This window comes from Varroa jacobsoni, unplaced genomic scaffold (assembly GCF_002532875.2).
Source record: "Varroa jacobsoni isolate VJ856 unplaced genomic scaffold, vjacob_1.0 scaffold_787, whole genome shotgun sequence".
Taxonomy (NCBI): Eukaryota; Metazoa; Arthropoda; class Arachnida; order Mesostigmata; family Varroidae; genus Varroa; species Varroa jacobsoni.
In genome coordinates this window covers 41603-68482 of record NW_019213689.1, presented here as the reverse complement: position 1 = coordinate 68482, position 26880 = coordinate 41603, and the positions used below count along the sequence as shown (strand labels likewise).

Here is a 26880-nt window from a genome sequence, read left to right as displayed (position 1 = left end):
CTATACTGTTACTATACTCTTAGTTTTCTTCAAGGCATCTTGAGGCACACCCATAGGTCGCATACAATGTGTATGATTATAACCAGCACTATCCAACGATCTAGCACGCCCTTAACCTGAAGATAACTCCAGATTCATTTGAACGCTGCTTGGGTTCTATGTATCATATAGGCGGTGTACATCCACAAAGGTCTCTGTGAAAAACGATGTCCGAAAATCTTGACGACAGATGGACTCCTCCGTCGTCTGCTATACTGTCCTGCTAAGAATGAGGCCTTCAGCAAAAACCTACATTTTCGCATTGAGCTAGTATCTGTAAACTTAGTTAGCTAAAGGCTTGTTCTATATATCGCATCTCATAACATCATGATTCAGTGTATTAGTGAGTAACATATGCATGTGCTTCCGATTACCAATACAGTACAATGTCAGTTGTACAATTACAGGGTCGCGTGATAAAAGCTGACAGAGATTAAAACAGTGTCACGCACCCAGATCATCTTATTACAACATATAATCACGTATACTTGGATAATGAGCGGTTCGGTTCAACAGACCTTTTTACTATTTTTACGCTACTGAAGCAGACGGGATATTCTGGTTGTTGCAACGTTTGCGAATTCGGACTTCGTCTCGCTCTCGCAAAAGCCCCTTCGCCATTTTGGAGTTAGCAAGCCAATTGCGTGACGACGACGATGAGGTGTTACGTCGGTACCGTAGCGCATGTGAGCGTACGATAGCAGCCAATCATTGTACCTTAGCCAAATGCGGCGCGCGACCAATTCGCGGTGATTCCGTTAAAAATTGACGCTATAACCATCGCAATCTCATCAGCAAAGGCCATTATCAATCCCGACTTCATAAACTGCCTTTAGGCAAGCTGATCTTTAACGGCTTTAATCTTGTCAATTTAAGAACTCAACAGCGATCCTAAACGTTTAGATTCGAGAAGGAAGCCTGTCACCTTGCGCATGATTTTCACTCAATGTTCATGGTAGTAGCAATGCTATTGGTTGAAAGTCTTACTACTGTTGAAGTATTGCGGCCTGCTTTTACCTATTCCTCTCAAGGTTTTGTTGTTGTTGTTTGTTACCTTTGTTGGTATGACAGTTGTTGTTGTTGTTGTTGTTCTTGCTGGTACTATCGGTAAACTGGGCTCCAAACGCACTGCTCGTCTCGTTTATAACATTACAACAGCAGCGTAGCTGAACGCGAACCCATATAGGGACCTCAGGCTCATGCATCGCCTATATATCTATCGACCATATATGCTGTATATTATAATCGTCGCATCACCCCGAATCGGGCATTGACAAAACGTTTGTGCCATTCCTGAAATACTGGATTAGCGCTTAGTAATGACTATGGCTGTTACCAAGAGCTCTATACGTAAGAGAAAATAGTTGAGGAGCTGGCACTTATCCGTAGTATCATGAGTTACACGATTCATAATGATATATTTATTGTCGATAACTGTTCTTATAGGCGATCCTTATCTGTGCAACTTCGGCCATTTTTAGAGACATTCGTCGATCACTGTCTACAAAACATTGTACTAGGATCTAGCTGCCGTGTCATTTTAACAAAACGTATTTTGTTTCAAAAAGCAGCTAATTAAGGACACCGTTTTTTACGTTACGACATTTGATGGCAGACAAATATTGTCGGGTGTCGAACGCCGCTTTCTATGGCCGATTGGCATGTTCCCTATTTTCGTTTCATTAACAGAATTCTACTATATATTCGTATCAAACTTCGTCCCTTCTGTCATCGAAAATCTTCGATCGAAAAATTATTTGTAACGCTAGTTATCTAAGTATAACTGTAAGTAGTATCGCTTTGTAAAGAAAACCTGAAACGGAATAAACTTTTCACGAACGTGATTGGGAAATAAGAATTTCAACATGTACCTCTGACTATTGAAGCCTTGCAGTCAGTGACGGCAGCGTAACTTCAGCATCTTTACTCTTCCTCACTATCACATGTTAATGCCTTATAGATTCCATCAAGTTTTTTTTATCCACTAATTTTTTAATTTTACGGTTCCCAGAGGGATATTATTGTTGTTATTATTAGTTACTATCACTAGTTTTATGTCAATGGTTGGTCCTTGGTTGTCTGTACTCGTTATCATATGATTTTTAGTATATTTTAAATCTACACAACCGAAAAAGGCACTTCGCTTGCTATTCATACATCTTTAAATACACGTAGTTTGTTTTTTCTAAGAGACGACGGTGATGTAGTCGATGATGATGATGATGATTGGTATTTTTGCCTATATTCCCTTTTTTCATCGGACCGCTCGTTTATTAATCATCGCCCGTTTTCTATGAATTCACACTGCTCTAACGCTACAACCCGCGCCGATGGCTGCATTCGAAACCCGGCAGTAGCAGTTATTAAACACCAGTTAAATGGGCATCAGCTGCCGCCCCATACAGCATGCAGCCACCGATTGTTGACGTAAGCAGCGGCGACAGACGACGTCACTGACCCAGAACTGGGAAATAGCGCCAGCAGCTCAACCAGTGTCCACCAACAACAAACGACTGTCAACGGACCATTCTCGGAAAAACACATCTGCATTGCGGCTCTCCGCTTCAGCCCAGCTTACGCAATGATCCCTGATCCCGTTGCGGATAGCGGCAGCGGTGACCGCAGCAGCATCAATCAACACTCGCTTAATTGTACTAGGCCGTCGGACCAGGCTGCACTGAGGTTCCATATATAGGGTGGCAAAAAATAATTAGATAATTAGGTTCTAGCTATCGAGGCTCAGCGCAATAGCTAGCGTGCGCGAACGTTAGGAGTTTAGAGCGTTCGAATAATTTGAATTGTGGCGCCATTCCCTCGCCACCGTTACCAGACGGCAGGAACAAGCCCGCCTATCGAGTCCGGCTCCACACTTTTCCTGCTACCGTCTAGGTATCTCAGCTAAGAGATTTTGCTGCCAGAACCCAGCTTTATGGTCCTTTATTTGTCGCTATGTCGCGGCTGCTGCTGCTATTGTTGTCGCCGGTCGTAAGGTCTTGCCCACACAATAGCCCACAGCGACAACACCAGCAGCCGGTCGACTGCTGCTGAGTGCGCTGCGAGTGGTTTCGGTGTCTTCGTCACTTCCGGGATTTACGTGTCCAATTAGAATTATCACGCGGATGCTCGTTCGCGCTAGCGACGACAGACGGACGGACAGACAAATTGACGGACGACGCCGGCCAGACCGAACGACGGCAGGAGCAGCCAGCAGACTATAGCAATAGCGGCAGGCTCTGTAGATCATAGTCAGCCGAAGCAGTAGCAATAGAGAACGTTAACCGCCAAGCGATCTACCGCTACGAGGACAACGGCGGCCCACGGGGCTACGACCGCTGCGTCCACTCCAGTCATCCGACAAACCCGCTGCCTAATTATTAGGCTGCATGTGAGAGCGCAATAGCGTGAGCATCTTACTGGTGGGTGGTAAGCTGGTTAGAGGCAACGGTACGGTACGGTGTTGGGAGCTGCTACGCTGTCTACCAAAGTGAGATTTAGATAAAGATATACGCCTCTAGTGGTCTTTGTTGGTTTACTGTTCTAGTTCGCAATTCTAATGAACTCGTGCTTAGTCAAGCCGTGGTGATCCGTTATTGTCGGCAGTCAGACACCGTTCGTCCTGCTGCTGCTGCTGCTGCTGCCGCCTAGAGCCTGCTAAGGAAATTGCCGTGCAGGCCGACGGCGACAATACAGTCGTGTTGCTTGTTCGATATATGTTCTATGCAATCTTGTTCATTTTACAAAGGTAATTCTAGCGAAGTATTGGTAAAGTTACGCAAAGCACGTACGCAGATCTCGTACGCTCGGTCCGGTGATGCTATTTTGCGAGTGAGGGCAGTGGGATTTTGGCTGCGATTGTTGGTCATTGCCTCTGCCGCTGCTGACGACGTCAAGCATCTGCGTGCTCCGCAGCGCCGCGTTCGACTGTGCTGTTGTTTAGGGGCTGAGCGTATTCGTTCGTTCGATACTGCTACTGCTACTACTGCTGCTACTGCTGCTGCTGCTGCTGCTACTGCTAACGGTGATGCTGCTGATGGTGGAGGAGGACGTTGTCAAAGCGAGTTTGTTTGCCGAAAGAGCAGACGGCAAACTAACTTGCCGCTACACCTGAAAGGCCTCTCTGCTTAGCAGCACCGTAACAAATCCCAACAGCGATAGAAGCACTAGCAGCAGCTGCAGTGGCCACGGTACCACTCGCTTTTTGCCGCAGTAGTCGCTGAAAGCAGAGTCGCCCCCTGTTTGCCGGCTGCTACCCGTTTTGTCTGCGTCTGTATCTATCGTTCTCCCTTAACAGCGACAGCAGCGGTGACAACGTGCTGCGAGCGTCGGCCCATCGAACGTTCAGACGCCAGCCAGACAACTGTCTGTCTAGAACGTGTATCAATTACAAGTCGTGGCAGAGGAAAAAGGTCAATGGCAAACTTCAACACCGGCAACAGCAACGAAAGCTTAGTGTAAACGATCGACGGTCGAGAGTCAGTACGAAGGGAAACGGGGGAGCAAAAGGCCGCCAAGATCACCCCACAACATCATCCTTAACAACTATCACAGCAGTACCAGCAGCGGCACCAGGAACAAGGTGATAGGCCAACAGTAGCAGGGATCGTTCGGTGACTTAGACAGACAGATATAAGCTGGCGGTCTTTTTCTAGTCAGTTCCTCGGAAGTTAGCATTACAATTACCGCTGTGCAGAAAACAGAAGAACTTTAAAAGTGTGCATCGTCACCACCATTTGAGGTCTTTGTGTGTATTTGCGTGAATGAGTGCGCAGGAGATCTTTGGGATTGAGCGCTAACAAGGTTGTACCGTAGTTTTGGATAGTCAAGACTACTTTATCTGTACATAATCATATAACAAAATAGTAGAAAATCGTCGTGCTCTAATCACACTGGGAAGGTTTTTGTGTCTATGCAGCGGAAACCGAACGTGTTCAATACCTAAGGTACGTTCAATTAGTCCCCATTTTACTAACATTTTGTCGTTCGTTAGCGGCTCGATAGAGAGGCATCTAATGCCAAGTAAGTGTGGGGCAGGTGGATCAGTCGGAGGGCCGTTGAAGGCTATAGCCAGTCTACAATAACACGGCGAATACAAAGTGATGCTAAGTTCGAACTGATGACGGTGAGGCTCAGGTATAATCTATAACATACACTTAGTGAAAGAAACATTTTGTTCAACCTCTGCGATTCTATAGCTGAGTGAGTCGCAGACTTTGTTGATTATTCATTATAAAAGTAAGTTCTCATGTCTAGAACGATGGGCAATCTTCCTCCGAACAAAGAAAGTAGACAACGCCATTCGAATACAAGACGAAGTTGACACGCATTGGCCCATGGCGACCACTTGCAAATTCTCAGCGTTTCTAGCGTTTAGTTTCCTCCTTTTGAGTGCCGGTTAGCGGCGGTCTTGTGATGGCATCAGCTGGTCTCTACCGTTCGGCTTGCGAGACATTTAAAACAGCAGCCGTTGAGGGGCATAGCTGTACCATCGAGAAGTCAACGTGTGCTTGCGTGGCCAGAACGTCAGTGAAAAGAAAGGTGGCGGGAGGGGAGATTGCAGGAAACCCTCGATCATTACAATGTCTAATCAGAGAACAGGCTATCATTCTGAAGATACCCAGAACCCAATAGCGGCTCACCGTAAAATGTTCGCGACACTTCCATCACATTTTTGAGGAAAACTGATAGAAACATATATAGGATCATATTTACTGTTATTCCAAAAGAACCGATCGGGCTGGCTAAATAATGGGTTTCACCATAGCAATGAATGATCAAACATTACACCTATGTTTCGCTAACAAATGCTCTCTACTGACAAGATTGATAGTTGACATCATCACTATAAGTAGACCCCCTCCTCTATAGAAGGAGTATCAGCAATCGACAGTCAAGCTGCGGAATGCGGGCTAGATTACTCGTCACAACGATGCAGCATGTCTCAGATTCGCGCGAGCTGTTTGCATTTGTATGCAACGTAATTGGTGGTCAGTCGACTCACCGCACGCTTACTATTCTGACGGATACGAATAGGCTGAGTGAAGAGACAGAATTTCCCGTCAAAGAAATTGCCCCACACCAAATGCATCGGTGGTAGGTGGTGCGTACTTCGTTTTCGTTTTTAGTATATTCGTTCATCGTAAATATACAGGGACTGCATGTGTGGATATAAATATGGTGCTCCTTTTTCGCTATTTTCTAAGCTCATTCCTTGCAAAGGTGTGATGAAAGCTACCTTTGTCTGTCTTGTCTTCTTCCGCCATTGCCAATTGCGGCCCAGATGTTCTTTACTCCCCTTCCACGTCGCGTGTTCGAGTCTCGACGTACGATTCGTGCATGCCATAGCTGCCGTGCAGATGATACACCTGATACGAAAAGACGAAGGGCATTCTAATGAAGTACTAAGCCCCCAGTATCAATTGATTTGGTGGCAATCAGTGATCTTGAGCAAATAAGCATTCTTAATAAAGCGAAGAATTGCTGAAGTTATTTTTAAATTCACTCATATGTTGGTTTCGGCCACAAGCTTGTCGAGGTATTTTCGATATTGTGATCTACTCAGCTTAGCATATGTACGGTTATTACGAGTAATGGATTTTGTACCTTCTCAAGGTGTCTATACTTGTATAAAAATACTTCAACGAAATCTGTGTTGCTGGGATTTATGACACAAAGGATCTTAAGAACCCCAACGTAGTTGTTATGACATGTCTAGTCTACGATATAGAGTATCCTTTTTGCATTCGTACAATGTTAACTTGTGGGAAGTTAGTCACCCTTAAGTTCGTTATTGGACGACTTGTGCTAAGAAAATGTCGAAATGGTGCCTTGTCTTTCACTTTTGAGCGTTCACTGGTATATGATTGTTTAAGCCGAAGAGATTCGCGCATGGCAGGCAAGCTGATTGAAGTCGCATATGAGCAGTAACTTTGGTATGACGTTTTTGTAGGAAGCATTCGTTTCGGAGAGAAATATTGTCTGCATGCTGTGGATCGGAACACAGAATAAGGCGAACATGAGTCTGCGTTGCGTTCTGTTTTCGGCTTAAGTGCGCCCCCTATCGGATGGTTAGTGAATGCCCACTAAACCCTAGAGAAGAGAATGTTCCTATAAACGATCAGTCAGTACACCTCTATACGTATAATACGATAGCAGTGGACAAATGGGCATTATTTCACATTTAGATAGCGTAAGTCCGTAAGTAGTGCTACCTTTGGTATGGTTGCTATACTGGATGTTTGATCGTTGCGTTACTTAGTTTGTAGTCAAGACAGCTAGTCTACTAGACCCCCATATGTGAACTTGTGGAAGAAAGAGGGTTTAAGGCTAAATATATATATATTTGTGTTTATTCAGATTATTGTGGCCGCGTCGAATGTTGCTTTTGCTGTTTATTCTTTCCCTTCGTTTTTAGCTCTTCTTCGACTCGTTATGCGGACCACTTCTGCTCTTACCACAATGAAAGCGACATTTCGCTTACTCGCTATTATCGTCCGTCTGTTTTTATGACCGCCTATCGTATTGGTAGTAGTGACGATGGTAGCCTCTGACTTCGTCATTGCCGCCGCGATTGGCAACTATTCGAGCTATTGTGACTATTCGGGAACTAGCCACTAGAACGGCAGACTGTTTCCTGAGCAAAATATGGGACCGTCGGCTGGGGGTGAGCAGCGAGACCTTCCACGTAGGGGTTCGCTAACGTTAGTTGCTGCAACAGCGCCGCCGCTGGTCGATGCGCGTTGGTTTGCCAATTACATTTAGGCAGACAGACAGCAGGGTAGATCTATGGACCGTTCGACCGGAGGTATTGTTATCAACCAGCCTTCCGCTGTGTTTTCATACCTAGCATTTGTGTTTGTATGTGCTAACTGAGTTTTTCTAGACGGCCCATGCGCACAGCGTGTGCTATGCACTATGCTAGCGAACTATTCACGCCGTCAGCTGTGCTTGTAAGTCTGTGCTGGACAATGGACACCGCTACCTCCACTGGTCCGCTGTTGAGCCAAGTGACAATGGGCCGCTTTGCTTGTCGACCTCCTTCAGTGCCAGGCAAAAACAGGGCAAAGTCGATGGCGGCAAGAGGGGAAAGGAGAGAAACGGCAACAGGCCATAGGGGTCTGGCTGTGACAGTAACAACTTCGCTCGACAGAGGACGCTTAATAGATAGTAACACTCCACTGTCATCAACATTCCCCCGCTTTCCTAACTAGGACAGTAGAGTCCTGTCGCAACAGCGATATAAACAGAGCTCGCTCGAATACGCGAGTGTTGCTCTTGGCCTTTGCTAAGCAGTTGTTTGCTACTTCAAACGAGAAGCCTATTATACCAAACCCTGTTGTCTTTCTTTCTGGAATTGGAGCTCCAGAAAAATGTCAGCTCGCGTGGACAAAGACAGGTGTGGGATGCTTTCTTGAGGCCCAAGCCTCATTTGAAAAACACATTTATACCTGATGGCCCTGACAACACAGCGAGTGGTTGTCATATTTCAAGATCGTTATGTTGATTTGTTATATATGTTTGTTGTCATGTCGAATTTCCTAAGAATTGCATTGATATATAAGCGTAATAAGTGTTATTATTGAAATTTTTAAGTACCTGTTTTTCCTGAGAAGACGACTTCCGATGCCGATTTTGCCGTAGTTGCATTTGGTTTATAGTTTGAAATAATCAACATGTGCAATGGAGTAGGTGTTTATTCGTAAGCGTTTTACAAAATTTGCCCCATTCAAACGTAATGCGCTCTTTCAGAGGGTCTGTATGCCGTGTAGGGTGCAATAGGAACTCTTCCTATTGCACCTAAACCATGATTGGATGATCAAAATCGAACAATGCATGTAGCCTCAACTAGCAGGCACAAAACAGTACAATTGAAAGCTCCCAGTTAAGGATTTATAGTGGCAGCTCTAAACCGAAATTCTAAACTAAACAGTCTCTTTCCTATCCGAGGATGGGTAACAATCTTCCGTTGTCAGCAAGTGGGTACTCTCGCTGTTATGTCGGCTTGCCATCTTCAAATGGGTCAAATTGTTCCTTCGGCAGAGGCATATAGCAATGTGAAATAACCCGTCATTCGGCTAAATGCACAGTAAAAACATTCAGATAAATTAAATTAGCCCAATAATAGTGACGTGATGAGTGGTGCGACCTCAATTATGTTTGTCACTATAATTTAAAAAAAAGTTAAGCGGTTACTTTCGAGCTGAGGACACGCAGCGAACCCAGCAGAATATGTAATTAATACAGCAGAGTCTTTCTGCTGTATTAAGTGATATCGGCTTGGGCCAACTATTGAATAAACAAGCTTTGCGTTTGTCTATTGGTCTCTGATCGATTTAAGTTAGTGTCGGTACGACTGATAGTCCACGATAACCGGAAGAACATGAATGAGCGTTTTTGTGCTGCCAAATAAACGGTGATAAGCAGGACAAGTTAAATATTGTACCGTGTTTTTGAGCTTGTTTACATATCGATGTATTCCAAACGAAGTATAATTACTGTGATTTGCTGGTACCTAGCAGGTTTCGTAAATGTCGACAATGTTCCAGGGTGACTGGCTACTCTCGTTTCCGTATCTTCAGCATATAGAGAGAGCTAGCTGGCTGGCGATTCAATTACAGGAAGATGTCGGCCCACTCGGCAACACCCCGCGTGCTGTCTTTATAATCATGTGGACCTGTTGCTCAATCAGCTGGTGGATGTATGTGAGCGCCTAACGTCGCAGGCCACTTTAGACGACTAGATTAGATGTCGCAGTTGTAAATACTCGCCAAGAAGCAAGGCAGGTTTTTGACTGGCTGAAGCTTATATGATGGCTATCTCTGGCCGCATGAGCCCACCATTTTTGTATGGCCAACCATAATACCTCAGCAGAGCTCATGTTGAATGAAGTCTGTAAGATTTTGGTCAAATTGAAGCACCTGCCGCAAGCAAAACGAAAAAAAAACAATGATAGTATAATACATATATTGAAGTGGTCATACCGCAGCTATTGTTATTCTGTTTATATAGTTTGACGCCCGCAAAGACAAATGTACGATAGCAGCCGTATTCGCTATTTACGATTATTATTGCCATATAATAAGTTGCTAGTTGAATTGCATTTCAACTAGACCACTTTAGTTTAGCGCAGGCTTATACTATATAGATCGGTGTCTTGGGGCTGACCTGTATTACTATGTGATATTAATTTAACCTAATATAAGGGTATCGATCTATGCGTGACGCTAATCTCCAGCAGTATTAGCAGTTGCTGCTTCATAGGCGACGGAATAAGTACGTGAACACTTGTCAACACATGGTCGGAGAAAAAAAAACTCAACTCACAACTATGATTAGTTTTCCTACAGTTAGGAAACAGATCGGCGTACTGCTTCAAAAATGACAACGAACTTATAGTCGGGACAGTATTTGCTTCAGCTGAAAATGTATTTCTAAGTGGGCTAGCTTCTTTTCTACAACTATACACCTATATTTTCCGCAGTTGTGCTGCAACTTACTTTTGCCTTGATCCGTATACCCATTAGCGCTAGTGCTGGAAATAATGAAAGATGGTGGCGGTAGTAATGACTGAATCTTACATAGCCGCTCATCGCTGGTGTGACGCAGCGGCGTCTGCTGCATATACTCATCAGAGGATGGCCAGATGAGAGGAAACGCAAAATAACGGAGAAACACAAAACTTGCCAGCGTGTTAACCCTGTCAACAGCACAGATCTTGTCTGTCGTTGCTGCTGTTAACGTTGGTGTCGCAGGGGCTGCGATTGCGACTACTGCTGGCATCTCTGTGACGCAATTCACGAAGCGGCCGCTCCCCGACACTAGAGACGTGCGGATGATTATAGTTTTGGGGGCTCAATTAAGATGGTCGGTGACGCAAGATGGCATCGCCACTTTGTTAACTATGTCTTCCTTCCTCCCTCCCTCCCCCCACTCAATATATGAAGATGGACAATATTGGAATAGGGGGTTTCTGAAACAGTTCTTTCCATCCAGAAAAAAAAAAGTTTTTCTTATAATCTAAACTATTATTATGGTTGGGGCGACTGGAATGAATCGTGGAGGTCAACTGACTGTAGTCAAATCTGATTTCATTATTCCTATGGATTCGACGTCTGGTATTACGACCGCTGAAATTCTATTAAATATATTTCATTTATATTTTTCTTCAGTTATTTCTTCAACAAATGCTACTAGCCAATAAACATGATAAACAGCGCGAAAGTTCCCCTATCAAAGATGTTAGACCAGATCTCGAACGTGCAGTACTATGGTTATATACAAGTAGAAAGGTCGTTATCGAAATCTTTTAGTAGCATTTCTAACGATCTACATCTGTTGTGCTGTTATTACAGAGCCGTGAGTGAAGCGGCCGCGGTGAGACCGTTGGCCAGCGGCTGAGAGCCGTTTTCCGTCTTCGGGCCCGGACTTGCGCTTTGCACGCGCAAAAAGGAAACCATGGAGCAGGGCCACGCAAAGACGTACCAGGAGGTGTTGCAGTACTTCCAAACCGATCCCGAGCGTGGGCTTTCTGACAGCCAGGTGAAGAAGTATCAAGAGAAATACGGACCCAACGAATTGCCCGCTGAGGAAGGCAAAGCTCTTTGGCAGCTTATTCTCGAACAATTCGACGATTTGCTCGTCAAGATCCTGCTTCTTGCCGCCATCATCTCGTTCGCGCTGGCGTTGTTCGAAGCTGAAGAGGAAGATTCGATTACGGCGTTTGTCGAACCCTTTGTCATTCTTCTCATTCTCATTGCAAACGCCGTTGTCGGTGTCTGGCAAGAACGTAATGCTGAATCTGCTATTGAAGCTCTAAAGGAATATGAGCCCGAAATGGGTAAGGTCATCCGCAGCAATAAGCATGGCGTGCAGAAAATTCGCGCCAAAGAGATCGTGCCCGGTGATCTCGTTGAGGTGTCTGTCGGTGACAAGGTACCAGCTGATATCCGTCTCGTCAAGATTTATTCGACTACGCTTCGCGTTGATCAGTCCATCCTGACCGGTGAGTCGGTGTCCGTTATTAAGCACACGGACGCTGTGCCCGACCCCCGCGCCGTCAACCAAGACAAGAAAAACATCCTCTTTTCTGGAACGAATATTGCCGCCGGAAAAGCTCTAGGTGTTGTCATTGGTACTGGTGTGGAGACCGCTATTGGTAAGATTCGTACTGAAATGGCTGAGACTGAAGAAGTTAAAACTCCGCTGCAGCAGAAACTTGATGAGTTCGGTGAGCAGTTGTCGAAAGTGATCTCCATCATTTGCGTTGCTGTGTGGGCGATAAACATTGGGCACTTTAATGACCCCGCTCACGGTGGTTCATGGATTAAGGGCGCTATCTATTATTTCAAGATTGCCGTTGCCCTCGCCGTCGCCGCCATCCCCGAGGGTCTGCCTGCTGTCATTACCACTTGTCTAGCTTTGGGAACTCGCCGTATGGCCAAGAAGAATGCCATTGTGCGTTCCCTGCCCTCCGTAGAAACACTTGGTTGCACTTCTGTTATCTGCTCCGACAAAACTGGCACGCTCACTACCAATCAAATGTCCGTGTCACGCTTCTTCATTATCGATTACGCTGAGAACAACGACATCAACTTCCATGAGTTCGAAGTGACTGGCTCCACTTATGAACCCATTGGCGAAGTGTTCAAGAACGGCGCCCGTGTCGATCCTACCGATTATGAAGCGCTTGTTGAGCTGTCTACTATCTGCGTTATGTGCAACGACTCGTCCATCGATTTCAACGAATACAAGCAGGCCTTTGAGAAGGTCGGCGAGGCCACTGAAACCGCCCTGATTGTCCTAGCTGAGAAAATCAACCCGCTCAAATTCGACAAGTCCGGCAAGTCCCGACGTGATGCCGCACTTACTGTGACCCATGGCATCCAGTCGATGTGGAAGAAAGAATGTACCCTTGAATTCTCTCGTGACCGTAAATCTATGTCATCGTACTGCGTGCCCACTAAGCCCAACAAGCTTGGCCCTGGCCCCAAAATGTTTGTCAAGGGTGCCCCGGAAGGCGTGCTCGACCGTTGCTCGCACGTGCGTATTGGGGATAAGAAATTCCCCATGACCACCGCCTTAAAAGACAAAATCCTTGCTACTACTCGTGCATATGGTACTGGCCGTGACACCCTTCGTTGCCTGGCTCTTGCCACCCTTGACACGCCTCCGCGCACCGACGAGATGGAGCTCGGTGACTCGACGCAATTCATCCGCTATGAGGTTGGTCTAACATTTGTCGGTGTGGTCGGAATGCTTGACCCCCCCCGTAAGGAGGTGTTCGATTCTATCATGCGCTGCCGCGCTGCTGGTATCCGTGTCATTGTCATCACTGGTGACAACAAGGGAACTGCTGAAGCAATCTGCCGTCGTATTGGGGTTTTTACCGAGGAGGAAGACACGACCGGTATGTCATATTCCGGCCGTGAATTCGATGACCTACCAATTGATGAGCAAAGACGTGCCACCCAGCGTTCTCGTCTCTTCTCACGCGTCGAGCCGGCCCACAAGTCTAAGATCGTTGAGTTCCTTCAGGCCGATGGTGAAATCTCGGCCATGACTGGTGATGGTGTGAATGATGCCCCCGCCCTAAAGAAAGCTGAAATTGGAATTGCTATGGGTTCTGGAACTGCTGTAGCCAAGTCCGCTGCTGAAATGGTGCTGGCCGATGATAACTTCTCATCAATTGTTGCTGCCGTCGAGGAGGGTCGCGCAATTTATAACAACATGAAACAGTTCATCCGTTACCTGATTTCGTCAAACATTGGTGAGGTCGTATCGATTTTCTTGACGGCTGCACTGGGTCTGCCTGAGGCCCTTATCCCTGTACAGCTTCTATGGGTCAACCTGGTCACTGATGGTCTTCCCGCTACTGCTCTCGGATTCAATCCGCCTGACCTCGACATCATGGAGCGCCCGCCTCGCAAGGCCGACGAATCCCTCATCTCTGGCTGGTTGTTCTTCCGTTATATGGCTATTGGAGGATACGTCGGTGCGGCGACGGTGGGCGCTTCTGCCTGGTGGTACATGGTGGCTCCCGATGGTCCGCACCTTTCGTTCTACCAGGTACGACAAAATAATGTCGACATACGCAGAATTGTAATAGACTGGCCCATATAGCCTAAGCTATAGATATATGATCTTCTGTGCTTGTTCGTTACAATAGTGTAGCTTGATTGACTTCGTTAAACTCGGATGTTTTTCCCTTCGTATATTCCAGGTCACTCACCACTTGTCCTGCATAGGCGACAAGACAAACTTTTCTGGAATCGACTGCGCTGTATTCCATGATCCTCACCCTATGACAATGGCGCTTTCGGTGCTTGTGCTCATCGAGATGCTGAATGCACTCAACTCACTTTCGGAGAATCAGTCGCTGCTCGTTATGCCGCCCTGGACCAATCTGTGGCTAGTCGGTGCTATGACGCTGTCGATGTCTCTCCACTTCCTTGTCCTTTACACCGATATCATGAATGTAAGTAACTTGCTATTTCCCCCCATGCATCCTCCCTGATAGTTGGACAAATAATTTCGGTGTCAACAGCAGGGGGCAAGTGTTCGTGAAGCAGCAGAAGTAGGCCGTTAGCGACTATCATCAGCCAAGCCCATCGTGAATCAGCGGATAATGAATTCCTTCTGCGCATTGCTTTTCTTATCCGAATTACAGACTGTATTTAGCGTGTGCCCGCTGAGCGCGAACGAATGGATCGCCGTGTGCAAGATGTCGCTACCTGTCGTCATTCTCGACGAGACAATGAAGTATATTGCACGCACCTACATCGATGGTACGACTAAAAATTCGTCACAAGCGTTGGTAGAGGGTGCCGTCTTGGGGGCAGCGTGGGCAATTTATCTCGGCGTAGTTCTTATTTGGTTCCCTTTCATCTAAACTTTTTAACCTGCTCATAAACGTGTTCTCTCCTTTCATAGAAATATTAATGGTGCCAATAATCACGGCAACGCATGAATCTTATCATTTATTATTATTACTATCATTATGCTAATATTTTGTACAATAGAAACACTACTACCATAATAGAACTGAACATTGATCTTTGGCCGCGCTGTACCAAGTTACACGCATCGCCATATACCGCGAACGCATGAAGCTGGTTAATCGCTATAAAGTCTCGGTACAACGTAAAAATGGCCAGCAGCTCATAGCTCTCCTGTTCAGAAAACAACTACATGCCACCACCAACAATAACAAGGCTATCTCTTGGAGAGTCTCGAACCTAGGACGCTGAGCGGACAGCCTTACTCAAAACCACTTGGCCTAATTTTTACTCCGTCGATAGTTCATCTTGCCTTGTTTACTTGCCAATGTATCGAGCCCAGTTAAATGTCTTGAAACGGCTGAGGTTTTCAATTCGCGTACCAGGTTGACTTTCGCTTTAATATAGGATATCGTTATAAATATTCGCGGGGTCCTTTGGTGGGTCGTTCTAATTGGCGCAATACTCTCGAATAACAGGTAGTTTTAGACCACATGCATGACTGAAGCCGATATTTTTTCGTAACAAGCCACTAATAATAGCATGATAACAATAGGCATCCATACAGAGAGAATGAGTGGGTTAGAAGGAAGAAAAAGATGGTCAAGCCGAGCAAGACGACAATATCGTAGCAGAGTATTTCACATTAAGTCTGAAACAATATGGTTCCAAATGCCGCCTCCAAGATGTGCAGCCCTACCTAACCTTATCCGTAATGAAAGCCTTAACTCCGATTGTGACATACATTTACACTATCATAGTTGAGCGAGTCGCCCGTTCAAAGCAAGAGAAGGGAGAAACAAAAGGAACCCGTGCGCGTTTAGAATGAGCGGAACCGGGTGGTCGATGTACTGGTCGGTAAAGGCTGTCCCATAAAGTGACACTGGCGACACGCCAGTTCCCGTAATTTCTATCAAGTTTATCTTCTCGAAACGACTCGCTCAAGCTGTGATGTTGTTATTGTTGATTGTGGTGGATAGTATTTGGTGTGACTGACTGATACTTCGACTTGATTAAGAACAGAGAACTGTCATGATGCAACAGTATTCGAATGACGACAAATTTAATCAGACAATGAGTTCTCCCGTTCCCCTTGTCCTCTGTACTATTTAACCGACCACTCAACTACATTTGTAGATTAAGCAGTTTTGGGTGTGGACGTTGCCTGCGAAACGTGTCTGTGTGTGTATAGAGTGCTTTTGTATTAACAACACAAGAGATATTAATACGGAACAGATAACAGTAATAAGAATAGCAACAACGTCTATATGATTTGAAATCTTGAATCGACGATGTGTGAATAACAGCCTCAGTCTAATTGGCTGACTTCAGCTTGCGATCACCAAGTAGAGATACCATAAACGTTGATAATGAATGGAACGGGACATTGGAGATCACATGGGCAGATTCGAAAGACGGGAAATGATAGTCAGAGAGACGAGGGAAGGGGAAATGAAAGCATCAGGGAGTGTCAGTCACGCGCAAGTAGCGACACGTATCAAGCAGATGAAAATCACTAGACGAAGGAACTCAACCTTTGTGCTTCTTATCCCACGTTTATCCGCATCTGGGGTCGCAGTGTCTACAGAAATCTACAGGATTTGCTGGGTGCATTGCCGTCAATAATGTTGTTTTTCGCGCACACGAATTTCTGTCGCATAGTCGCCGCCGCCGCCGCTTCGTAACGCTAATGGTTTCTCTTGCGTGTCTCTTCATGCTACTCTTACAATGTATTAGTATGATCATAGACTTGCCGACAAGCTATCTCTAATTATCTGATCGTTCACAACTATGCTTCTGACAGCCGTCACAAGATCGGCAATCATCGACAAACCGATAGTTCGTTTCGTTACGATGTTCTCCTAGCCTTTAGGCAATATATTTATATTGCGCATGCTTTATCGTTTCTCTTCTGTGATATCGTCTACCGCTGTTTCAATAGATATCATTATTTGTTCCCGTGTGAAATTCATTGACAGTGTACTCTCTACTCATTAACCAGCTCTGTCGAAATCCTTCGCTCTGTGCTAATTTGTCCTATTGCTTGTATCCCGTTCATTCGGTGGCAACATGTAGAGATCTACCTTGTCATCAGTTTCAACATAGTCTCATGTTAGCCCATAAACCAATCCTTTGTGGTCACACATCCTTCTATTGAAGACATTGCCGTTCGCAGAAACCAAAAGTCCAAGCATCGTGAAGGCAACTCAATTGAAATGTTTGAGAATAAGCAATAGAAGCTGGACTAGAAAGATTACACTCAGACATACACTAAATATATATATATAATTGACTAAGTATGTCATTACGTGATGGTATCACGTTTAATAAGTGGTTTATTATTCAGTTTGAATCTCGAGTTTATTATGCCGAAATCCACAATCAGCCATTAGTGATAGCTAGCACCATTGGTTTATTATCATAGTGTGGTTCTTGGACAACCACAGAAAGAGGCTGTTGTCAGAAACGGGTAAACGCGATACACGCGACGAAACTACAAATACGCGGAAAAAAGATTGCCGTTAACACTCTTGTGATAGTTATTATCATGGTACTGCCATTACTATGAGAGCTCGAAAAAATGGCCCCGATGACGAATATATTTGTGGCCGAGATGACATTATTACTACAACTGCTAACTTCTACATGAAGTTGACCGCCTTTCCCTGGAACTAGTGTTAGCAGAAGTACGTGGTTGAGGGGAATATCACCCATTTGATAGGTAGAAGATGGCAGTATGTTTAAGAGCAAAGGTGAACGAAGTTCTAAATCAAAATCATTTAAATAAGGTTTAAATGAAGTTGAAGTTTTAAAGAACGAAGGCGGGTACTTATTTCTACTACACCCTCTCGCAGCATAGCGCTTCGATCATGACTCTTGTCGCCTTGGACGGATTACAAATGGAGCCAGTTTCCGAGCACGCAAACATCATCAAAACGTCTTGTAGCGAATTCTTCTCCGACACTCGGGGTGTCGGTCGCCATTAAGCGTAACGTGCTCGCCGTCCATTGGGACAAGAGTGATACGCGGCTGGCGAGATTCGTGACGCCACCAATAACGCATATGGGCGAATTTCGACTAGAAACGGTGGTTAAGCGATAAATGGGTTAGTCGTCATAACGTTGCCAAGAGTTGACACGAGTTTTCGCTTTGCGCATTGCCTGTGCCGCGCTTCTAATTTATTGTGTTTCATCTTAAAGATGCTATGAAGTATTTAGTCATCTGCCACTCCATGTTTCGTACAGTACAAAAAAAAACTAAACAGGTTTGTCATCTAGAGGAAATAAATACTTCAGGACGTTTCACTTTAGCGGAGTGCGGTGGCACTCTGAAGTACTTCGATTGCCGCCAGTTGTAGTACAGTAGACGCTAGCTCGCAAGCCTTAACCGGTCGTATGCCTAGAGATCAGTAAAATTTCTACAACTACCTAATTGAACGCGATCAAATTTGTATTAATTCACGGCTAGGTAACTAGCCGACCATTCGCTGGACTCTGCCACTTTCAAATGCCATGCCTTTACTTCCGATTTAATGATCTGTCACTCACTCACTTCATTGTGACTTATTCGGTTGCCCCTGATCTCCTGAGTTTCTTTCTCTGATCAGAATCTGTCTTATCGTTCTATACCATTAGTGTCTGAAGGGGGGGGGGGAGGTACGAATGGTATATATAAAAAGGCATTGAGAAAAAGGTGCGTGAACTCCATTATAGCGGATATAACGACGGATAAGGGGCATTTAGGTCTTAGTGGGTGCTATTGGATTATATTAACAGTTATGAATGAGTGTCTATGATGGATGATGACAGATAACAATGATTGGTATTATGGTAATACTAGTAAAGCCATCACTCCTCCAAACATAAGAAACCGCCTGCTCATATTTGCTAATAGTAATAATTTTAGAGTTCTTGGATCCTGCACTGTTTTGCTTCACGCGCTTGATTCGGCCGCCGATGTCGATCTTCGATGGTTGTTTTTAGGAAATGCCGAAAATCAATGCAATTATAGAAGAGCTAACTCACCTAGCGTAAATTAGCCTATCAAAAATTTGCCTATTTGCCGGCTTTCCTGCATGATCATCGTGAGAAGTCTGTGAGGCGAAAGAAGAAATAAGAACTCTTGAGCAGATAAGTGTGGCAGTGAAACAGGGACACTTCGGATACAACATCGTTGACAGAAGGAATCATTGGGGAGCAGTAGAACCCCATAGCAAAAGACAAAGTATTATTAAGAGCAAGAGGAAAGATGGTATGGACAACGGTAACATTCCATACTATACGGCGGGACTATTCTCTTGCCGTAAAGCTTTCGGTCGTGGCCATCTAAAAACAACCTTTGGCGCCTTGGCGGAAGCTGATAGCTAAAAAAGAGGGCGAAAACGAAGCAAAATTTGGTTTAACGAGGCGCAAAATTGTCCTAAATTAGAGCAAGAGGTTAATAGATCGTATCGCAGAGAGCATTATCGATAAAAACAATAAATTAAAAAAGAGAAAACCCCGATCATGATCCTGGCGGTCGCGGTCTGCCGAGGACAAGCACACGTTATGTACAGTGTCGAAGAAAAGGTGTATATAAACACAATTTTAACTATACAACTTATTAATAGGAATAGGATTAGTAGTAATTATAATGGGGTGATGATAATGATAAGAATGAGAGAATATATATACATATATATTCTCCCATAAAATGAGCGTCAACGGCAAATATATAATAAATAGGCATATAAATATAGAAAAAGATAAATGAAATGTGGAAGTGAAATGTCTATGCTGAAGATTAAAACACTGATATAAAGCGAACGAATAAATTATCATCTCGTTATAAACCATCAAAACCTGTGTGGAAAACCGCTATCGTGCAGAACTAATTGTGAAAAACAGGATTATTTGCATAACTGTGAAACTTGATTTAATCCAGTTACTCATGCCAGGGAAAGTGTTCTAACGGTCCTAATCTGAGGAGTGTACTACGAAGGCCATCTTTTTGCTGACGATTGTGCAAGGACACAACTTCGTAAAGGCAAGAAAACGCTGTTAAGCTGGCACGAGTAAAAACGACATTAAACTATTATTGAGAATAATAAACAGATTCAAAGCCAGCAAAAACATTAGGAGAAAAAGCGAGTGCCTCAAAGATTAGAAGAGATTTAGAATTCCAAATTTTCAAAAACTTTACCTGAAAAATTAGATACAAAAGCGCAGACAGAAGCAAAAAAGTAGAAGAAATAGTAAGTCTTTGTCAGCTTCTAACATATGTTTGCTGTTGAAAAAGAATCATTTCTAATAACCTTTCGAATGAAAACTGAAACTTATTAGGACATCTGTAGTTTGATAGCTAGAAAAATCGCTTTCGAAATGATAAAATCTTGATTTGAAAGGTCTTTTTAAATGTCCGAGTTGTTCAGGACTCGTAGAAGACCGTCGTCGATGATAAATTCATGCGATTCGTAAACGTTCGGAGGAATTAGAGATATGCAGTAGATAAATAGAAAAAGATACGCATATATATATATATATATACATACGCTTACTAAGGTTATATAGTAGTATGTGGCAAGTTGGTACAATTATCTAGAAAAGCTAGTTCCTTTCCAGGTATGTATTGTCATTCTCTTTAAGTACATTTTTTTACATTAAAGAAACGATGAATAGTCCCGTCAAAGTCCCGTTAGGAGCCGACCGACTTTCAACAAGCCACGATTTATGTCTACACTTAAGAGTGACAAGGGAAAATTATTAAGGAAAGAATTGTTTTTATTAAGATGCCAAATTATAATAACATTGCGTAAAGGGGCAAGCTTAACAATGTTCAACAAATACAATCAGAAGTGAAATTGAATGGAATGCATTCTTTGGCCCTTTATTCCTGCCCCTTGGTATAATTCCTAATATATAATTGATACAATCCTCCGTATAATTTGATGCTAAGTGGAAAATTTCGATCCGCATTTACCACAATATGCATTATGATACACCTGCGCTTTCTCCCCATCTTGTACCGTCAATTTCAAAAGTAGTAAATTTTTCACAAATCAAGCAATACTTAATTCCCTTATATTGATAGCGACAAGAGCCGATGTTGCATGGTTCCGTACGATGTAACACGAATTCTATTACTAAATTTTTAGGCAATTTCACAAGGCGTTATTCTACATTTCTATTTAGCCGTCTTCGCCGTTTTTGCTGACACCTTCCAGTGCGAACTGGTGTAATAATTGCTTGCTGCAGAAACCACGTAGAGATATAGTAGTAGACCACCACGTAGACAGCATAATATATCGAGATACTTTCACGTGGAGGGTAGAGGGGTATCTCTATTAGGGGTAAGGAAAAAACGCAAGCTGTTGTTCAGTTACTGCGTTGGGATTGCGCGCCGATACATTGAATTTATTCTTGTTTTTTTTCCTCCTGTTTTTATTAAACGTCGTCACAGTATTAGCGTAAAGCGAAAAAAATTCTTTAACAGCAACGTCTAAACAACGATCATAACGCTGATTGTGTGTTTTACTAAAAAAAAATAAATTTTTTTGATAATATACTTGGACATTCTTACAAGTCATGATATACACGCAATGATGACGATACGAGTAACGATCAATGCATGCTAGCGTTATTAATATAGCGTCTATCTAAATACGCATGAACAGTAATGTTGCCCTATTAGCAGAATTTGTTTTCATCGATCTGTTTGCGAAGACCGCCGTTTGATTGATTGCCGCTGCTGATACGATGGTTTTTTTGCGATTAGCAGCAAAAGAGATCAACAATGACGGTTTTGCGATGATGAACTAACATGACCATCAACCTGAGCCGAAACATACAAAATAATAATAATTATAATAACGGATTGAATGAAATAACGACAATACATAGCAATTAATAGAAAAGGTAATATAGTAATAGCCATCATAACAATATCATAATAGAAAAAAAAAATAAACGATATTTCGACTTTATTACACTTCATCTACTATGATTGTGTACTTATCTATTGTACCACACAACGAAGCTAGCCAACCTCTTACCACCTATAGCTATCTGAAACATACGTAACGTACCATCGCTACTCACATCATTGTCAGCTTACCTGTTTTTGCCTTACGTAACAACAACAACAACAACTCTTTGAAAAAGAATTTTGATCGTTCCAGATCTTCCGCATTTCCCCTAAACAGTTTTCGTGCTATATGGCGTCATTTTTGTTCAGAGCAATCATCTTCTGTAGCTTTCCCTAGCTAAAACGAACTACTTCGATGTCTAATTAGGTGGAACTTTGTACCTTTTTCTATTATGACTGCTGCTGTCATCAGCAATCCGTAGATCAGACTTGCAAAAACCACCCGCTGCGAATTCACGTTGTGTACTATTGAACAAGTGAGAACTGTATCATCTGAATGATCAGGCAGTCGTCTGATAGTGAATGTATCTATCTATCTGTTCATCGAATGGTGTGTGAATGTCCGGCCACTGCGCGTGTCATTCTGTTTTCCCAGCCACATACAAAGATATGAAGTAACGATTGTCCATTGCTAAGGTTCAGCCCCCCAGCAACAGCGTGGCGTTCATTTTCCTCGAAGAATGTAATGAACTGTTCTGTGTCTGACGTTCTGTCTCTTCGTCTCAAACCCCTTCATTGGCTTCCTTCGGGGGCTGTGGCGTAAGCAATCGGCTCACCATTTTCCTTTTCTCCTCCTCGTATTTTGCTCGTCTTACCAAATCGTCTGCTAAAAAAACTACTACTGTTGCTGCCATATACAGCAAACCTATGCGTAACTGGTAAGTTATAAAGTTTAATCTTGTGTAGAGCTTTTTCTTGTCTTTTATAAATACGCTGCCTCCACTATCCATTGTAACGTTACCAAAAGCAGTTCTATTTTTGACCATTTGTCCTGTGGGTCCATGTACTCTTCGTTCGATGTTTCGTGGGAGTTCTATGTCTCGCAGCAAACTATATATTTCCCATCGTGATTCACTGCTATCTACACTAAGAATCAAATTAATCCGTTAGCATAATGTTTAATTTGTATCTGTGGCTATATTTTCCGGGGAGCGGTAATCTGTCAGTATTCAAAGAGGCATGTTTAAGATAGATTCGAAAATTACGAAACGAGTAAATATAAAACGTATGCTTCTCCACACGAGGAGTAAATGTAGCAGACAGACGAACGTCTTGTAGCGAACATTAAAAAATAATAAGAACTAACTTATCTTTGTTGGATTCTGTTCGACCATGTCCGTACGTGTGTAAACGACGTTACGCGTTTGGCGGTATCGCCTGTTGCCACTGGCGGTGTTTCACTGTCGTGATCTGACTGACCCCACTGGCTGCGTTGTCTGCCGCTCACCGTCAACAACAACATCCTGCGCCCACAACTGGTCGTGATCAATAACAAAATGCATGAAACGATTCATCTGTCTTCAATGATCCATGGCCGTGCTATGTTGGTCTATATCTGATTGGGTTTGTTATCGTCGTCATTTCGTCGAAACATCCAAACTGTTCATTCACAACACGATACCTGGATAAAATACAATATCCTTGCTAATAATAACATTACTACCATATACCATACCAATAACATCATAAATGACCTTACCATCCGACGTAGGTTCTCTTGAGGAAAAATACCGAAAACCTCGATTTTGAATATCTGCAAGATATGATAACAACAATAATAAGTATATTACCCATTTTGCTGCCAATCACTTTACAAGCCAACCGTAATTCTTCACTTTTAGTTGCCCGTTTTTTTGCTATAACAGCTTTTAAATAGCCAGCTGTCTATAATCAATTTGTTGTCGGCGTACCTGTTGGCCACTAAGTCAGCCATCGTTAATAGGACAACCTCTTGATTCAGTAACACCGACCAATCATCAATGCTCTTAGCGCATCCGCACCTAGCTCAATCGACCACATTCGAGGTTTTTTGGTCTGAAAGTCTCAAGGGCCTATTGCAACCCTGAGTGCGGTGCTGTGCTGTGCGTGGCCTGACTATTATCAACGACCCATGGGTCCTTTCGACAAATTGATGAAAGTACACATCTGCCCGCACCGCGTCGCTTCTAGCCAAAATTACCATCGGCGGTGGCGGATTTGTCGAAGATTGGTGAGTTAAAACATAATGTTCCCTTAACCAGTAACTCAGATCGTCACAGATAGCATCAGATCACGCTTCATTTATCATTTGAAACTAACGATTCTTGGTCAGCTATTGTCGAATAGTTTGGAAAATGTCAGAAATGTTTATCTACATTGTTCATTCACTGTCTTTTACATGTTCAGGTGAATTGTCACAATGTTAACTGTCAAAATACTCGCTTTAGCAGCGCATGTCCATTGTCAGTTACTGTACTAATGAATGGGTCGGCATGATATTTCCCATTTAGCTGTAACAGTAAATGAAAAAAATCGTTTGTAGCATTTTTAATGTTATTTCCGTTTCTCGATTTGTTGTTAATCGTTGCAGTCGCTCCAGGGGCAATTGCCAAGTAAGGAAAAAACAACTTGGCATAACTTACTTCAGATAACAATTCGCCGTCGTCATCAGCATCATCATTGAATCCGGTCGACGCGTGCGTCGCTGTAAAGTACTCGCGACAGGACGTACGCGCGACAGGACACCCACCCACTTCGTCAAAGAATAGCAAAATCGTGTTCGTCATCGATTTGACTACGAGGTGGAGGAACACATTACCAGCTACAATTGTCCTGTTTGAGACGCGTCGTTTCATCGTGGTTATGATTATTATATAAGGATAGTTTTTTTTCTGTTTGCAATGACGACGTCTACACTATGTCATAAATATGTTTTGTTTTTATTTATAGTGATTAATTATGTTATGGTATGTTAGTACCGAAATTTTATATAGTAGTTCTTTCCTTTGACACCTGAGTGATGAAACTGATGAATCAATAAATGCAGAAAATGTGCGGAAAAATATGAAGATGGTCGAGATTGCATAAAGTGACTTTAACTAGCACCAGCCAATATCAAACGTTAAGAATAATAGCAGCAGCAAATAAATCTTTGGGGGTTTTTCTATTGCACTCCCATTTCCGTTCTATCATCGACGACGACTGACGACTACTAACGATCGAGGCAGCGCCGTTGATTAACTAAGGAATCCTGAACTCCCCTGCTAGGGACGGCACCTTTCGGGAGCAAAATAATATAGGACGACTGAAAAAAGCTAGATCACTTCATCAGGACGTCAAACACAACGGCACCACAATTGAAACAAGAGCAAGTGGTGGAGCCACAAGCAAAATGCAAGATGTATAGTAGAAACGAATAATAAAGTAAAAATACTACTAGCCATATTGCCACCAACAGGATTAGTAAGATCAACAACAACTGTCAGATCCACATGGAATTTTTTTTGACGTCAATAATAACGGCGAGATTAAAATACACAAACCGGAACAATAACAATAATAAAGAAGCGGAACCTCTTGTACCTAATAGTGGCTGCAATTTTCATTTCATTCATGCTACATAGACTATATGGGTCGTCTAGTGTGATAAGCTGTTTTTGAACGACCGATAAGAACATGCTTTTACCTTATTGTAAGCAATATGAGAGAGAAAATTTTTGGCATCTGTGTAGCTCTACATTGTAGGGTATCTGGTCAAGTGGGTACAAACAACTCACCCTCACCGATATATCTAACCGTCTACACGATAGCCGGCGGCCGGAAATGGACTGCGCCATCTTTGACTGCCTAATTTTCGATACTGGATGGCAATTTCAGTCCGTGAAAAAGCGACCTTACGCACGTCCAGGCCAACTGGTCGTAGTGCGGCAGGAGGGACGCTGCAATGCGGTTTAAATTAACACCCAACTATCCACTTAGTACGTACGTCAATAGCGGGTATGCCGTAGCAAGTACCTAAATATGCTACACCCATACTCATGTCTAACAAGTTTTAGCTTGAAGACGGAGAACAATCTTCTTACGGTTTCAAACCGGTCGACAAATATGAAAATACTATTTACCAACAGACTATAAGATGGAACCGTAGGATGTCCTAACGAGAATAAAAACTGAAAATGACGTTATGGCAATTTCAATCAAAAACATCAGAGCGCGTTATAAGATACAGTGAAACAAAATCCCATTATGACGAAAAAAAGTATAGACTACATGCAAAACCTAGCATAGTACAAGGAGCTTCCCATAGAAGCGCATGCGTATCTATGGGCATTAAAACTCTATTGGATAGCTAGCTTTATGTTGTCACGGACGCGTCTAGTTATCTCCACCTTGGTCAATTAACTAAGAAATTCGTTTTAGCCGGTTGCCTCATTTAGAACTTGAAGGTCGGTGTCTATCAATAAGGATCGCAGTAGTTAAGCCCAGCCTTCCAACCGCAAAGTAATATAAGCTGAATTTTACTTTCGATGGGCAAAACGTTGAAGAGAGAGTATTTTCTAGGTTTTTTTTTTCAATGCTTCACAATCTTAATGTAAATTCGACCGTCCTGTGATCAACGGGTCCGACAATTGGCATAACGAGTGAGCTTTAGTTGTGGTTTGCGGTTAAATTTTAGACACCCTAGGGTAAGTACCCCGCCGAACATTCGCATTGAACATGCCCATAAGTCCTAGTAATAATTCACAATACACTACAATACAATATAATTTATCCTGCAGCTCTCTATGTCCATTAGATGCTGTTGCTTTTTCCTAACATTTCTCAAGCTAGGAGCTCGTCAAATTAAATCTAAGCAACATTTGTGGCTAACTGTCACAAAAAGTGTATCGACCACCGCCGTTATCGCATTTTAGATTGGTAGTATATTACTAATACGCTGAATAAACGACCTTATCCATTTACTAAGCAT

General features: G+C 43.3%; 2 protein-coding genes across 3 annotated transcripts in view; one reads left to right on the top strand and one right to left on the bottom strand.

The window, feature by feature from the left end:
• LOC111263724 (uncharacterized) overlaps positions 1-2220 on the bottom strand; it is a 30737-nt gene extending 28517 nt beyond the window's left edge. Inside the window, exon 1 of the mRNA XM_022839079.2 lies at positions 1911-2220. The gene's annotated coding sequence lies outside the window, so the exon portion shown is untranslated. The remainder of the gene's footprint in view (positions 1-1910) is intronic.
• SERCA (ATPase sarcoplasmic/endoplasmic reticulum Ca2+ transporting SERCA) overlaps positions 1-25499 on the top strand; it is a 33322-nt gene extending 7823 nt beyond the window's left edge. The window contains exons 2-6 of one of the 2 annotated variants that reach the window (XM_022839064.1): positions 11388-14100; positions 14255-14509; positions 14702-14819; positions 23644-24141; positions 24502-25499. In XM_022839064.1, the coding sequence (XP_022694799.1) occupies positions 11491-14100; positions 14255-14509; positions 14702-14819; positions 23644-23681 (3021 nt within the window). In that variant the 5' untranslated portion in view covers positions 11388-11490 and the 3' untranslated portion in view covers positions 23682-24141; positions 24502-25499. The remainder of the gene's footprint in view (positions 1-11387; positions 14101-14254; positions 14510-14701; positions 14820-23643; positions 24142-24501) is intronic. The other variant, XM_022839065.1, reaches the window with a different exon arrangement.
• The last annotated feature ends 1381 nt before the right edge of the window (positions 25500-26880 follow it).